At 36.6% G+C, this 17,256-nt stretch overlaps 1 protein-coding gene across 1 annotated transcript; it reads left to right on the forward strand.

Moving 5' to 3' along the window:
- The first annotated feature begins 7,897 nt into the window (after positions 1–7,897).
- On the forward strand, positions 7,898–9,372 carry LOC104248269 (CEN-like protein 1). Its single transcript, XM_009804494.2, has 4 exons — positions 7,898–8,161; positions 8,311–8,372; positions 8,483–8,523; positions 8,844–9,372. Exons 1-4 carry the CDS (start codon positions 7,958–7,960, stop codon positions 9,059–9,061), a joined length of 525 nt encoding a protein of 174 aa, XP_009802796.1. The 5' UTR covers positions 7,898–7,957; the 3' UTR covers positions 9,062–9,372.
- The last annotated feature ends 7,884 nt before the right edge of the window (positions 9,373–17,256 follow it).

Here is a 17,256-nt window from a genome sequence, read left to right on the forward strand (position 1 = left end):
TGTTATTGAGCTTATTAGTAATCTGGGGAGATACATGAGTTACCTTTCTGTATTGCGAGATGTTATGATTTGTTGGTTATGGGCACATATGGTGTGATTCTATTGGGGTTTCATAGTGGAAGTCATGCGGGAAGAGTTATTGGGTGTTGCTCGGTGAATAGCGTATCCATTATGTCCTTTCGGGTTAGTGTGGTATATGTTATTTCCTTCATCGTAGGTATGATGATTTGCTTTGGTTCCAGACATCAAATTGTGCATGGTTGTCGATTTCGAGCATAGTGACTTACGGTGGTTCATGTGGAGCAGTGTTGGATAGGATCGCACATTGCAGCGAAGTTACATGGAGGTATGACCTTGCGGGTTAGATTCGTGTGTTTTGTTCCTACGATGTGAGATGGGTTCTCAGCCTTGTGTTGTGGTGGTACTGGTGAACTTGAGGTACAGCTCTTTCATTTGAGTCATTTTCATGATTTGAGTATGTTCGGACTGTTGCGTATTGGTGAGTGTATTGTGCAAGTTGTGCCTTAGGCCTGTATGGATGTATCATGTCACCAGAGTAATGTGTTGGATTAGAAGAGATCATTAGGGATCATTAAGGGATACGAACGGATTCGATTTCAGCATGTTGGAAGGATAATATCGAGCTTCGGTTCAGAAATTTGCTATGGTATTTGCCAAGGAAAAAGTGGCTTAATGAATGGTTGATATGGGAAATGGTTATGGCTTACCGCGTGTCTTAGTGATCATTGGCAGTATATGAAAGTGTTGGGATGAGACTTTAGTTGATAAGATTTTTTCTATCGGTATGTGGATGTTGTGTGTAACTGCTGTGGTTAGAAGTTATCACTACAAGTGTTGAGTTATGTGGTATATCATGTGATTGCACCAGAGATAGTATATATGGTCTGTTACAGCTTGTTCGGACTTATCCGTAGTATAAATGTGAGATTCTGATCGTGTTGATGATTTTAGAAGCGGAAATGTGGTTCTATTGTTTATGGACTAGGATGGATTTTGAAATTTTAGTTATATTGTGTTATCAAACCTATGTGAGATAGGGTGACGTGGGATCACCCCCGAGTATGTGCATGGTGAGGTTATTCAGCAACTGGTTGGCTTTTGGAACAACTCTGGGCACGTTCGAGGACGAACGTATGTTTAAGTGGGAGAGGATGTAATGACCCGACCAGTCATTTTGAGCTTTTGCATTTCACTCGCCAGTTCTCGGGCATGACTTGCCCTGGGTGATGTAATATGACTAATGTAAATCGTTGGTTTTGGTTTTCAGGATAATCGGAATAAACTTGGAAGAACAGTTCCCAGTTTCAAGCTTGAAATTTGAAAGGGTTGACCAATATTTGATTGTTTGTATATGATCTCGGATTGGAATTTTTGTGATTTGGTTAGCTCCGTTAGGTGATTTAGGACTTAGCACCCTGATCGGAATGCATTTTGGAAGTCTGTGGAAGGTTTAGGCTTGAATTGGCGAAATTGAGATTTCGGTGTTTTCCGGTTGATAGGGGTATAGAGGTCGGAATGGAATTCTGAGAGTTGCAGTAGCTTCGTTGTGTCATTTGGGATGTATGTGTAAAATTTCAGGTCATTCAAACGTGGTTTGGTTGGGTTTTTGATCAAAAGTGTAATCTAGGAGATTTTGGGATTTCTTAGGCTTGAATCCGATGCAAATTTGGCATTTTGATATTGTTTCGTGTGTTCCGAAGATTGGAACAAGGTTGAATGATGATATGGGATATGTTGGCATGTTTGGTTGAGGTCCTGAGGGCCTCAGGGTGATTTCGGATGGCTAGCGGAGGAATTGGAATTGTGTTGCAACAGCTGATATTGCTGCTTCTAGTATTTTTGCACCTGCGGTTTGGGGACCGCAGGTGCGACGCCGCATATACATTGAAATAGCCGCAGAAGCGGATGAGGTGGAATTTGGAAGGGACCGCAGATGCGGTCAGGATAACCGCATCTGCGGAGTCGCAGATGCGGAGTTGGTATCGCAGATGTGGATTCTGGTCCCTTAAGTGATTTCCGCAGATGCGGAGGTTAGACCACAAATGCAGTACCGCAGATGCGGTTAAAATGTCGTAGATGCGGAAAGGCATGGGCAGAACATATAAGTCATTTTATTTCGCGAGTTTGAGTTATTCCACCATTGTTGACTTCGGCTTGAGAGCTTTTTGACGATTTGGAAGAGGGATTCCAAGGAAACCTCGTTAAGGTAAGGATTTTGGACCTAAAACACATTTCTATGGTAGTATTTCATGGATTAAGGCTGAAATTAAATGAATTAAAAGGGCTAAAAATAGAGGATAAGGGCTTGAGTTAAGAGGCCTTAAATTGAGGATTTGAGGGGTCATTTGAACTCCGATTTTGGTATTCTTGATATGAATAGACTCGTGGGAAGATGAGGAATCTATTAATAAAAATTTCTAAGTTTCGAGAAATGGGCCCGGGGCTCGGGTTTTGGTAATTTCGGGATTTGTGCCCTTTGTTGATTGTTTTTGCTTGGTTTTTGTTCCCTTAGCATATTTTGATGTACTCGTTCTGATTTTGGATAGATTCGACGCGCGTGGAGGCCGATTCGAGGGGCAAAGGCATCGCGAGCTAGAGATTTAGCCGGTTCGAGGTGAGTAATGATTGTAAATTATGCTCTGAGGGTTTGAAACCCCGGATTGCACATCGTAGTGCTATATTGAGGTGGGGCACACGCTTGACGATGAGCGTGGGGTCGTGTACTATTGGAGATTGCGACTTGGTCCGTTCCGATTGGTGATTTTACCGCGTATTTGACTGAAAACTAATTGCTATCATCGTTATTTGGGTTGAATGCCATATTTGGGCCTAGTGCCAGCTATTTGAACCCTTCGGGGATTGTTGTTGAGATTTCCTCAATGTTTTGATTTTATACTTGAACTCAGTCATGTTATTTTCCACTATTTTCAAAACTCAGCCAAGTTTATTTTGCTTTAACACTTGAAATGATATTTCAAATAACATTTTGGGCTGAGCATGTGGCTTATGTGATTTTTGACTGAGTAAGGTCGAGGGCCTGTATTGTGAGGATACTTTTGGATCGGGTTGCACGCCGCAGCAGTGAGATACTGATTTGATTATGAGGTCGAGGGCCTGAGATATGTACGCCACGAGGTGGTTTGTTGATTGATATTAGGCCGAGGGCCTAGATTTGATGCCACGAGATGGCTTGATATTGCACTTGGGCCGTAAGGGGCTCCTTCGGAGTCTGTACACCCCCAATGAGCGCGGGTACCCATTGTGATGTGAGATTGAGCCCGAGGAGCTGGTATTGTTCTGAGACTGAGCCCGAGGGGCTGGTACTGTTCTGGGACATTGCCCGAGGGGCGGATTTGATGACATTGTGCCCGAGGGGTGAACCTTATGTGCTTATCTTTTCTTATTTGTCTATCATTTACCTGTTTAAATTGTGTATTTGTGCCCGAGGGGCGGATTTCTTTGCTTATCAGCACTAATTGTTTTGCATTCATTTGCATAACTGTTGTAAAAGTCATTTTCAAAGAAGTTTCAAATTGAGCTAAGATGTTTTAAGAGATTTTACAGTTTCACTGCTTTCTTACTGGATTTGAACTGCTTCTATATAGCATCCTGATATGCTTTACGTGATTTCTTACCATTCAGACTTTAGTTATGATTATTACTCACTGAGTTGAAGTACTCACTTTACTCCCTGCACCTTGTGTGCAGATTCAGGTATTTCTGAACCCGGTAGCGGGTATTGGCTGGTAAGAGGCAGAATCATCGGAGTTTAGCAGGGTAGTTGCCGACGTTCGCAACACCGCTTTTCTCTCTCTTCCTTTCATTAGTCTGTATTTGTACACTTCAGACTTTCAGTTGTATTTATACCCTAGTAGATGCTCGTGACTTGTGACACTCCGTTTAGGGTTGTGTCGGGTTTGAATTTCCGCATTGTTATCGATATTTTCGCTATTCAATATTGTTAAATCATGTTTAGACTATTTTTATGTTGATTAACTGCTTTAAAAGTTGAGTTGGGTTGAACTGGCTGGCCTTGTCTTCACGAGAGGCGCCATCACGATCGGGTTCGGGGTTAGGGTCGTGACAAAAACTCCTGTGTTCTCAGCTTTTAAATTCCTTGCAATTTATTTTCATCGTCAATCAAACCTGCTGATAAAGTGAAGTCGACTAATTCTTTTATATGTCGATTAAGTCTTTAAATTAGTTACATTCATCCCCTCTTGTACTTTCAGCAATAACTTAAAATACCTTAGGTCGTGGTCTAACATTTAGTCTTAAAAACTTTAATTTGCTCAAAAAGGATTTTTAAACCATGGTCTGAGTTGCAAGAAAAATAAAAGATGATCATTTACTAACAACTGATACAAAAAGGGATAATTGGCGAAATTTTCACCAACTCGTTTAGTTGCAGCCCAACCAGTCAGTTGTACGCGCGAACCTAATCGTCCTTGTCCAGATTCATATCCAAATTTTTGTGCTAACAGTTACAGAATTTAAATTCTAATAAGCAACTCAACTTGTCTCATGGCTTACCAAAAATAGAAGTAATTAAAAGTTGATGACATATATAAAGAAATGAAACACTTAAATATCATTCGAAAGGTAAAACGACAGATGTTGTAGCACTAGCAATATGGCACCAAACATTTGTCGTCTAAACTAGTCAGATTACTCTTTCTTACATTGTCTAATGCATCCATTTTCCCTCCCCTTTTCCTATTTTTGGCAAGAAATAGAATCATTTAGGACTAATTCATTTGAGAATAATGCACATTATGTTATACAAAACATCGCATTGATTGATTTAGCAGCTGTAATGAGGAAAATGATGCCATTTGAGAAGAATGCAGCGCCGCAGAAGCTGCAGTCATACGTCTAGAAAGAGGAATAGTGGCCCTTTTACCAGAAATAGCAAAGTTATGAAACGTGTCAATTTTAGAGAATAAAGCAAAAAAGATTGAGGAATTGAGAATGAAAGTGGGGATCAAGAATATAGGGAAAGCTTTACTTTGCTGAGAAATACTACCACTTTTGTAATTGTGGCTTCCCCAAAAACTAAAAGACGTGGCATCACAGGGGAGAATTGCTAATTCTATACTAAAAAGAGAAGAATGGAGACCCCATCTGCTATTTCTGCTACTGGTGTTGGTTAACACTCGAGAAAGCAGCAGACATCTTAATGCTGTTTGCTGCCACTGATTCTCCCTTCCTTATATTCCTTCCTGTCAGAACGACACATGGCACATATTTACTCTATCCGTCCTATTTTATGTGGTAATATTTTTTTAATAATCCGTTTTTAAAAATGTTATATTTATATATTTAAAAATAATTTAATTTTAAATTTCTTTATTTATTTATCCTAATGAGGTGTTCTTATAGCCGTAGAAATATGATATGTTTAATACCATAAGTTCTAGAAATACTTTTGATATATATAAATTAAGAAATTTCTTTCTTTGTTAAATTCCGACTTTTAGATAAATACTGTTATATAAATTGAAACACATATGGTATTAAGTACCTTTGCGAATGAAGTACGATTTACATGCATGTTCTAGCATTGCGAGCGAGTGAAATGACATGCACTCACTAGAATTTAATTTGAGCCTTCAAATCGAGAGACCTTATGTTTAAGGACGCTTTACTTTTTTAATGAACTATCAGATACAAATTCAGATTAATTGGGCTAATAAACTTTAAACAACAAATGATTAAAGCCAAAATAAGTTTCTGAAAATAAGAAGGGTTCTTTTGGGCTCAACCGGCACGAAAATACTTTAAAATGCTATGATGTTGTCCGTTTTGAGTCAAGCTATTTCGCACAGTTTTTTCAAAAGGCCTCACGCTAGCAAGAGATTGTTATATCTTATACTATGTAGGTTCCTAATCTTTTCCGCTACCAATATTGTACTTTGTTCACAAACTCAATAATTTTTCCCTCGAACTAAGTTCTACGTGACCCATCACCATGATTCACATGTTAATTTTCAAGATTCACTGTGTGTCACCCACATCTTTAGAGTATTTATAGCCAGAGGCGGAGCCAGAATTTGAAGCTTATGGGTTCGGGATTCTAATCGTTTTAAGTTACTGGATTCTAAATTAATAATTTATATATATTCAATGATTTTTTTAAGACAAATACAAGGTTCGAACCAAAGTTATTGGGTTCGGCCGAACCCGCTAACGGCACTCTATCTCCGCCCTATTTATAGCAACCGAAATCCGCAACTAGCACGCTCAACCAGCCTGAAAATACTCTTAAAATGATATGATATTGTCCACTTTGTGCTAAGTCCCCACAAATTTTCCCAAAAGACTTCACACAATTAAAGAGATTTTTACACTTTATATGTAGGTTCCCAATGTTTTAAGCTAGGTGGGGCTTTATTTGTACACCCAACAAGTTCCCATTAGATATTGCAATAATCTTTTGCCTGCTGGCTTGTGTTTGGATGTTATCTGGAATTGTTGGCATTAATCACCTTTTGTTCTTTCTTTCTTAAAAATAAAGTTTTTTTTTCTTTTTTTATCGTTCGGGTATAGAGTCTTGGATATAATAACAGTATATTATCCACAATTTTAGCATCAGTGTTAGGAATAGGAAATATTCTTCATTACTTTTAACCAGTTTATCAACGATATACCTTCAATACAACAATTCAAAGTGTGAATCACTCTAATACCTGCACACTATATTTACTTCAAATTTACCCCGTCTAAATTTAAACCTTTTGTTACACTTTATAGTTTATTTTGTTTAATTATTACAGATTCTTTTTCATGCTAAAACACGGCTACCGAATTAACAAAATAAGAAGTGATGTCAATTCAAGCACACTAATTAAACAGTTACGAATTATGTTTCATGTTTCATTAGAGTAGGCAGAATATATAAGGACATGCTTTACAACCACATACCCCAATAATAGTAAATGGGGCCAAGAGTTTATATAAGATGCCTTGTTATTACCAAATCTAACAAAGCATCCTTACTGAGGGAACATAAAAGTTGTACTTTTGCTTCCACAAAAGATGCATTTTCCATTCCTTATTTGTACACAACACAAGAATCTCAAAAGCTGAATGCCCATTTGTCTAAAATAATATTTTCAAATTCAAAAGGCTGTATTCCTCATTTTCTAATAACCAACGGACCCAAGGCATCAGAAATCTCATGCTTGTATTTAAGGTAATAAAAATATACGTTATAAAATACTAAGGTATGACCGAATTTAGGCTCCGAAAACCCGAATATGTCAAAGTAGTAAGTTTCATAAATAAGTAACAAAAAGAAAAAAGACAGTAGTAATTTTACCAACATTCTCCACATATTTCCAGTGCTATTAGTTCACATTTTTAATAAACAAAATCATATGTCAGATATTTCGCGAATTTAAATTAAACTAAAACTATCCATTTCGTTCCTTTTTATGTGGTACTATTATTATTTAGAGAATTAAAGAAAATTTTTGAAATATTTTGATTTATAAACTATCACTACTTATAGTACTTGTGTAGTTTCAATTTTTTTAACTATTATCATATATGAATTTATACAGAAAGATTAAGTACTTTAACCTTCGTACTTCGAATCGTTTCGCATAAAATGAAACAGTGGGATTAATAAACTCTATAGAATGGGTTTATGTTGCCCACTATCTACAGTCTCTAGTGGTTTATCTTTCCGTCATAAAATTACTCCATACGAACATTCGTATTTTCCGTATGTAGACAACCTTTAATTTGTGGCACGTTAAATTGTTCTCGAATCTTTGAACTTCACATCCAAGCCCTTCTTTCTCTCTCTAGAGTCCTATATATAATTTCCTCCCGCAAGTAACATTCTTCAAACCAGCTCGCAGATTTCTACTTCAATAATTAGATTACCCTAGCTAGCTCGCCAAAAAGAAGAAGAAACAAAAGGGTGAAGATGGCTTCTAGGGTTGTTGAACCACTTGTTGTTGCACGAGTGATAGGAGAAGTAGTAGACAGTTTCAACCCAAGTGTGAAACTGAATGTGATATACAACGGGAGCAAACAAGTATTTAATGGGCATGAACTCATGCCTGCTGTCATTGCTGCTAAACCTCGTGTCGAGATTGGTGGCGAAGACATGCGATCTGCTTACACCCTTGTAATTTTCTTTTATTAATTCTCCTTAACATACGTACTTACCTAGTACCATTGTCTTAATTATATTACTCTGATTCTGAGATTTTGTGTTGTTTTCTGAACTTTCAAGTATTTCTGATTATATATTGCCGTTCTTTTTCTTTTGGAAAGATCATGACCGACCCAGATGTTCCAGGTCCTAGTGATCCTTACTTGAGGGAACACCTCCACTGGTAATTATATTACGCTATCGTCGATTAAAGAACATGAAACCCACAATTGATTTGCATGACATTCATGTTAATTAATCATTTCTGTATTTGTTTTGATTTTGGATTTTCAGGATTGTTACAGATATTCCTGGTTCCACTGATTCCTCGTTCGGTAAGCAAATTGACTATTGCCTATTGGTTATCATGGTACCTGGGTTGAAAAGATAAGTTGTAGTTAAAGAGAGGAGTCACTTTTATTTATTTAATTATATCGATAATATAATTCTTTTTTTCGTAATTCTTTTCATAGGTCAAGCACGTGAAAATTAATTTTTCGTATTGTGTTTCAGAACTTTTACCTGCTCTGCTATAATGTTAAAGTGGTTGACGTATCTTATTATCCAGAAACTGAATTATTAGAGAGACTACACTTTTTATTTACTTGAGTATATTAATTTCAAGAAATGTGACATTACAAATTCAATTAAACAGGAAGGGAAATAGTGAGCTACGAGAGCCCAAAGCCAGTGATTGGGATTCACCGATATGTGTTACTATTGTATAAACAAAGCGGAAGGCAAACAGTGAAACCAGCAGCAACAAGAGACCATTTCAACACTCGAAGGTATACGGCTGAGAATGGATTGGGAAGCCCAGTTGCCGCTGTCTACTTCAATGCCCAGAGAGAAACTGCTGCCAGAAGAAGATGAATTACTACATCATAATATAAACACGCAAATAATCACTTTTAGCTTAATTAGGCTGTTAATGAGCTGGAAGTAGTAACTCCTTTAATGTACTACTCTATCTGTCTATTAAAACACGTGATTTAAATAAGGTCTAAGTATATAGTACAACTTTGTACTTACCAGAAAAATAGCTAGGTGAATTGATCAAGAATAGTGTCAATCTTCATGCATCATGCAGATTCTGAGCTTTCCCACCAATTAGGTTGCCCCTGTGTTTCATTTGTTTGTGAGTTCTACTTGTACTTTACTTCATATTAGTTGTTTGATGTATTAAATTGAGATAAAATGCATATATCAAATTCAGTATTGATGCTATAACTTATGTTTGGTTGTTATTTTAAGAGTTTAAGAGCACGTATTTTTTTAAGATCGCCTTAAGGTCCTTTATATATTGCTTATCTAGCTGACCATCTACTTATTATTCCGTTTGTTTCTAACAATTATTGTCATTTTAATTTTAAATCTATAATAAGGGACTTCAACTGGATTTTTCATATTTAGAAGAAAATTATATTGATTACTTTATCTTATGTCTCAGTAGACCATAATAAATTTATTGTCAAAAGTGTTAGTACTATTTATTAGTAGTAAAGATTGGTAACTAATTAGTTTTTATCACATATGATAAGAAACTAATTAACTTATGGTTCTTAACACAACTATATTCAATCAGTCGAGTATGAAGAACAAATATAGAATCACTCGCTAGCTATCCTTTGCTAACAAATATTAAACTGAATAATGAGGTTTTTGTAAGTCAATGATATGTTAATATTAAACAAATTTTAGATTATTCGCCCTATAAAACGATTTTATATATGATTAATCATATATGTTTGTTATTTCGCCTGGGTTGTGAGTCAATGGGGGTTGGCTCGACCCGTTAAAAAGAGAGAACTATTGGAAATATATAAGTACTATCTGCAAAAAGGTTATTGCACATGTATAAAATATAAAAAAGTGAAGTAGTTAATTTTTCCTTATAATTATTATTACTCCTCTTCAAAAAGATAAGACCCAAATGTTTTCTCTTAGACTTCTTTGAACAGCCAAATATTTTTTGTTTCTCCCTTAGACACACAAAGAAACTAATCAAAAAATTCAGTTCGTGAAGACTAGAACTTTGTTTACTAGAGAAATGAAAGATATTTAGGGTAACTATCTCGGTAGCAATGTAATGATTTTTATTGCGTGAAATATCGTTAGTATCTGAGCATGATTTGGATTACTCCAAGAGGCTTGACGGGCAATTTTTCTTTGTAATATCCGTTCTACAATACTTCCTGTTTGGCCAAGCTTCTCAAGAGAAAAAAATGCTTTTTTTTTCAAAATCACTTTTTTTTTTTAATTTGAGGTGTTTGGCCAAGCTTATTTGGGGAAAAAAAAAATGCTTTTGGGAAGAAACAGAAGCAGTTTCAGAGAAGCAGAAAAAAGTAGCTTCTTTCCAAAAGCAGAAGCAGAAGCAGTTTTGACTTTTCTTCTTACCTAAAATACCCTTAACAAAATATAGTATATACCAAAATAACCCTTAAACCTAATACTTAGGATATTAATTTGTAAATATTTCTTCTTATTTTTAGGAAAACTTTCTAATATATAGTAACTTTAGGGGTGAATGCAAGGAATTTTAATATATTTAACTTATATTAAAAGAATTAAGTACTTTTTAATTTTATTTTCATATTTTACTTAAATAAAATAATTTTTTTTAATTATTGCATGTAATAACAAAATTTTGATATTATTTATTTACTTATAATATTAATTATTAAGTAAATCTATTCATGTCCTTATTCGTAATTTGACACTTAAAAACATTTTCTAAAAAGCTTGGTCAAACACAAATTATTTCTCAAAAGTGCTTTTCAGACTGATTAGTCAAACACAAACTGTTTCTCTCCAAAAGTACTTTTTTCAAAAGCACTTTTGAAAAAATCACTTCTCAAAATAAATTGATTTCTCCAGCTTGGCCAAACAGGCTATTAGTTGCATAACAGGTACACAATTCGTTGTTTCATGTTTTATGATTTATTTTTTATATGCAATAATAGATCAAATTATGATCCATATTACTTTTTAAGGGAATAAAATGGCTTCCATTTTATATGACACTATTACCACATGAAAAATGAAAAAATATTTTCTACTATTACTTTTCATGTATTATTTAAATATCATAATAAGAAATTATAAGCGATAGTCCTTTTTATATTTAGTTCAAAATTATCTAAACTTTATTTTGAAATATGACGAAAGTAACGTCTGAATTGAGATCAAACATTTAAAACTTTGGCTCTCAAGTATCAATACTCTAGACCCTCTCATTCGTACGTTTCGAAACAGAGGGGATGATTACCTTAGTGGTGAAACAGGTGAGCCAAATATTCCTTAATAATAATGTCAATATAGTTATCTTTACGAAAATATTTGTGCAACTCGACTTCCTTATCATCTACAGTGAGTACTATATAACTGTTTCTATGGCAATGCGTGGTAGTGGGAGGAATATGGGTGGGGTGGTCCTGCTTTCAGACTTCTTTTGTGGCATAGCGATACGTGTCTTACTGGTCTGTAAAATATGATGGGCCCCTTCATTTTTGGTCTCAAACGGTAAATGGCAGTTGTAAGGGCATTTGCATCTATACCTGATTTTTGGGTTATGTTTTAACTTGTGTCCGCTTTGTAAAAACATTGCAAGTGTACCCACTTTTTTGCGTAACTTTAGCATACGGAGCTGAAGTAGCAAAGGCAATCATGCAAAACTTCAGCATTCTAGTAGACGGGCTTGAAGTAGCAAGTGTGCTGAACCAAGTGAGCTGAAGTTTTTGTTTGTAATTATTAAAATTAAGCACAGTAGCTGAAGTTTTGTTCTCTGTTTATTGAAGTTTTTGTTTGTAATTGTTGAACTTAAATCAAAGGCAACTCAATAAAAAATGCTTTTCCGGACCATCCTACTCTGGAGTTTGTCTTTCATAAAGATAATTGCATTACAGTCCCTTGTGCTTGATATCGTTGTCGCTAATGCTCGTGGCAACAATGATTTCTGTGATTCCCACATTCTTCTTTTCCTCATTCTATGTATTAACTTTGGCCAAACGAAGGTGGACATATTTCTATATATCAACATCAAGAGTTAGGACTATATTGGTGAGGGGCAACAAGATGATTCCCCCCATCAAACTGGATAAAGGAAGCTGAAGTACGATATATGCTGACAAGATATATAGCTCATCCAAAACCAACATGCTCTTTGACGCATTCTCTTCTTTTTTATTTATTAGTTTTGTCATTAAGCTTTTTCAAAAACTTCAGCATAAGATGCTGAGGTTATTTAGTTCATTTATAAAAACTTCAGCATTAAATAAGCTGAAGTTTTTTTGTCCTGGATAAACTTTTTCAAAAATTTCACCAAAAATGCTGAAGTTATTTAGTTCTTTTGTAAAAACTTCAGCACTAAAAGCTGAAGTTTTTTTTTGTCCTGGATTCATTAGTTTTGTTATAAAGCTTTTTCAAAAACTTCAGCAGAAGATGCTGAAGTTATTTAGTTCATTTGTAAAAACTTCAGCACTATATAAGCTGAAGTAACATTTTGCAAGAAGAATGAAATATAAATGGCAAAGTTTAAGTTGTTAATAGAATGAAACTTACAAGTTAAAACAGAATATTCACTGATACGAAATACCTTGTAGTGTTAGTTTTCCCTATTTTCCTTCCCTTGTAGTATAACTTCCAAGACCAAACACATATTAGTAGGAATGAACTTGGATTCCACATTTCAAATGACAAACCATTTGATCTATAATTTGAGTTCATATTTTACATCTAATTTTTTTAAATATAAAACCAAACAAGTATAGTGGATTTACAGTAGTGAATGTGGAATACGTAAGGCAAAATCCTTCGATCCAAATAGGTAAGAATGTGGATTTAAGAAGAGATTTCAGAATACAAAACTGTAAAATGACATTTAATATCATCTCCAAAAAAAGGCACTTCGGTACACATGGCAATGTTAAAAACATAATGAAAATTTCTCTTAAGATGGTGGTAGTATTAGAGAATTAATCATAGTGCCTTTCAGTTGTTAATAGAAGAAGAAGAAGAAGAAGAAGAAGAAGAAGAAGAAGAAGAAGAAGAAGAAGAAGGAGGAGGAGGAGGAGGAGGAGGAGGAGGAGGAGGAGGAGGAGGAGGAGGAGGAGAAAGGGGCTGAAGTTGTTTAAAAACTGGGTAAAAGTTAAAACTTTTTTAAAAAATGGGTATAGGTTAAATTGTGGGAAACTTTCATAGCGCCAGAATTTGGCCCCAAAATATTTATTAGTTTTAGTGTGATGACCTTTTCGTTTTGAAAGTAAATTTTGTGTTCCGAGGCCTTAAAAACCTCTTTTTATCTCACCTCAATTTGTGTGCATAGTCTGAGCGCGTTTCCAGAAAGCTTTTATGTGAAAACTAAGTAAAATAAGGAAATTGGCTTTTAAAATTGAATAAAGTTGGCTTTGGTCAACATTCCTGGTAAACAGACTCGGACCCGTGATCCGACGGCCTCGTAGGGTCCGTAGTAAAATTTGGGACTTGGGCATATGCCCGGAATAGAATTCCGAGGTCCCAAGCCCGAGAAATGAATTTTTGAAAGAAATTGTTTAACTGAAATTATAAGAAGTTTTGGAAATGAAAAGATGTTTGAAATTAATGATATCGGGCCCACATTTTAGTTACGGAGACCTGTACAAGTCTTATATAATAATTAAGTTGAATCTGTGAAGTTTGGTAAGAATCAGAGTCCGTTTAGTATAAATCGGACCTTTATTTGAGAAAATAAAAATTTTGATGTTCTTGAGAGATTCCCTGAATTTGAAGTTTAATTCATAGTTGTTAATGTTATTTTGATGATTTGATTGCACGAGCAAGTTCGTATGATATTTTTGGACTTGCATGCATGTTTGGTTTGGAGTCCCGAGTGCTCGAGTGAGTTTTTGATAGGCCACGGAGTGAAATTGGACTTAGGAAGTTTTAGATTTTTATCTGGTATGTGTTGCAGGCTCTGATCTCGCAATTGCGAGGTTAGATGTCACAATTGCGAGCCCATCGGGCCTGGAAATTGCGAGGACTTCATCGCAATTGCGAAGAAGTCTGGCCATCCTATGATCGCATTTGTGATCTTCCCTTCACAATTGTGAAGCCATCAGGGGGAGCCAGTCATTGCAGTTGCGACAACTTGTTCACAATTGCGAGGTTAGTAGACAATGCCCAGCTTCGTAAATGCGAGGCCTTGTTCGCATTTGCAATCTTCGCAATTTGTGAAGCACCTGTCGCAATTGCGTCATATGCGACCAGTTAATTGGGACTTAGACGGATTTTTCTTCATTTTTCAAACTCCCTCAAACCATAAGCTCTCTTGGGCGATTTTCTAAAGAAAAGTTCTTCTCCAAATCAATTGTAAGTCATTTCTAACTCATTTTCTTCAATCTATAACATCTTTTCACATGATTTCAATTCAAAATCAAGGGTTTTCATGGGGAATTGGGTGTTTTTGGGTAGAACTTAGGATTTTTAAATTTTGGGGATTTGGACCTTGATTTGAGATCTGATTTCAAAACAAATTATATATTTGAGTTTGTGGGCGAATGGGTAATCGGGTTTTGGTTCGAACCTCGGGTTTAGACCATGTAGGTCCGGGGTCTATTTTTGACTTTTTGGGAAAATCTTTAGAAAAACCTATTTTCATGCATGAGAATTGATTCATTTAGCATTTACTGATATCGTTAAATAAATTGTGGCTAGATACAAGCAAATTGGCGGTGGAAATAAGAGGTAAAGCGGTAGTTGAGGCTTGAATTGTGTTCCTGGCATTGAGTAAGTGTTTGGTCTAACCTTAGCTTGAGGGATTAGGAGTTGCATCTTATTTGTTATGTGTTAACTATTGAGTACGACGTATAGGTGTGGTGACGATTATCTATATGTCGGTTTCAAGCATGCCCCTGAGTCTTATATTATGACTGATGTGACTCTGTTTCGTATTGTTCATGCTTTATATGATGATTTATATTGTAGATGAGGAAGTATTATTGGTAATTGAACATTGTAAAGCGTTGGCTCATGTTTAGAATTGAATTGTGAAGTAATTGTGGAAAAGAGAAGAGGTTTATAATATTGTCTCCCTTGCCAGGATGTTATTGTTTTTGATATTATCTCCCTTGTCGGGATGTTATAACTCATAATATTGTTTTCCTTGCCGGGATATTGTTGTTATGCTATTGTTCCCTTGCTGGGATTCTATTATGATTTTATTGATTCCCTTGCCCGTATTGTTTTGTGATTGTTGCTTGGGTAAGGAAGAATGTAAAAGCACGAAGGGTGATGTCGTGCATGATATTTGTGAGAGAGTGTTAATGCACGAAGGGTGTTGTCGTGCTGATATTGTGAGGTAAAAGCACGAAGGGTGATGCCGTGCCGCACGATATACAATGTTGTGCCATGATATGAGTGATAACGCATGAAGGATATATCCGTGCCATGATTATGTGAGGTAAAAGCACGAACGGTGATGCCATACCGATTATATTGATTCTTGTAGTGAGGACGAGAGTAAAAGCACGAAGGGTGATGTTGTGCACTTGTCATTGATTTCCTTATTCTTGTTTACAGTTGAATTTTCGTGTTCCTTTCACTTCTTTACTGAAATTTTATTTGTACATGATATTCCCTGCAACATGTTTTCCCCATCCCATCTTTAACTGCTAGTTTATGTCATTATTAATTGTTGTATATAATATAACTGCACAGGTTTATTTGGTAGTCTTGTCATAGCCTCGTCACTACTTCACCGAGGTTAGGCTAGACACTTACCAGCACATGAGGTCGTTTGTGTTGATACTACACTCTACACTATGTGCAGATCCGGGTGCTGCAGCTTTTGGACCATAGTGAGGTTGTTGCCTTCAGTCCTGTGGCGGAGACCCGAGGTAGTCCTGCATGTGTCCGCAGGCCTTGGCGTCTCCTTCTATATTTTCATCTTGTTTCTTTTATGTATTTCAGAGACAGGTTTGTATTTATCTTTCAGACCACTGTTTGTAGTATTCGTAGATAGTCCGTAATATTGTGACACCAAATTCTGGGTAGAGTTGTATGTTGGACTCTGCACTAATATATGGTTAAACTATTAGTTTTTGTCTTCTACATTTCTGCTTATTATAATATTACCGTTGTTGATCATCTGTTATATTGAACTGTTAAAAAGGCTAAGTAAAAAGGTTAATGAATCCATAATACTCGGCTTGCCTAGCTTTCATGAGTAGGCACCATCATAACTCCCGAGGGTGGGAAATCTGGGTCGTGACAAGTTGGTATCAGAGCTCTAGGTTTCTTAGGCCTCACAATTCACGAACAAGCTTAGCAGAGTTTGAGGGATCGGTACGGAAACGTCTGTATTTATCCCCAAGAGGCTATAGAGTTAGAAAAAACTTCACATCTATTCTTTCATGTCGTGTGACTTGATTTCTCAATGTTAATTGGACTTCCACTCTGTTCTTTCGTAGATGGTGAGAACACGTACCGCTTCATCAGCTGACCAGCAGCCCGAGCCTCCAGTAGAAGCTCCTGCGAGGGGTAGAGGTCGAGGCCGTGCTAGGGCCAAAGGCAAAGGTAGGGCTCATCCTAGAGCTCGAGCAGCAGCACCAGCGGTGGAGCCTCAGGTTGAGTTTGATGATGAGGTTCTAGCCCAGGCAGTTCCAGTAGGACCAGCTCAGGTCCTAGAGGGGTTCATCTCCACCTCGGTACTTCAGGATGCTCTGGTCCGTCTAATGGGCCTTATGGAGAGTGTCGTCCAGGCAGGTTTGCTACATGTAGCACCAGTCATTTCTCAGGCTGGAGAAGAGCCCAGACTCCTGCTACTCGCACTCCGGAGCAGATGGCTCCTCAGTTTTAGACTCCAGGAGCTCAGCCAATTGTGGTTGTTCAGCCTGGTATTGTGGCACAGACTGGTGAGGGGCCAGCTATGTCTATTGATGCCTTGTGAAGGTTGGATAGGTTCACCAAGCTCTTCACTACTACTTTTGGTGGTACATCTTGTGAGGATCCTCGGGATTATTTGGACAGCTGTCATGACGTTCTGCAGAACATAGGGAAAGTGGAGACCAATGGGGTCGACTTTGCTGCTTTTC

Source organism: Nicotiana sylvestris, chromosome 11 (genome assembly GCF_000393655.2).
Source record: "Nicotiana sylvestris chromosome 11, ASM39365v2, whole genome shotgun sequence".
In the NCBI taxonomy this organism is placed as follows: domain Eukaryota; kingdom Viridiplantae; phylum Streptophyta; class Magnoliopsida; order Solanales; family Solanaceae; genus Nicotiana; species Nicotiana sylvestris.

Excerpts from the sequence above, each read along its gene's own strand:
- LOC104248269 (XM_009804494.2), top strand. The coding sequence starts at position 7,958 with ATGGCTTCTAGGGTTGTTGAACCACTTGTTGTTGCACGAGTGATAGGA. Across the intron at positions 8,162-8,310 it reads TGCGATCTGCTTACACCCTT|ATCATGACCGACCCAGATGT; the intron begins GTAATTTTCTTT and ends TCTTTTGGAAAG. Across the intron at positions 8,524-8,843 it reads TTCCACTGATTCCTCGTTCG|GAAGGGAAATAGTGAGCTAC; the intron begins GTAAGCAAATTG and ends TCAATTAAACAG.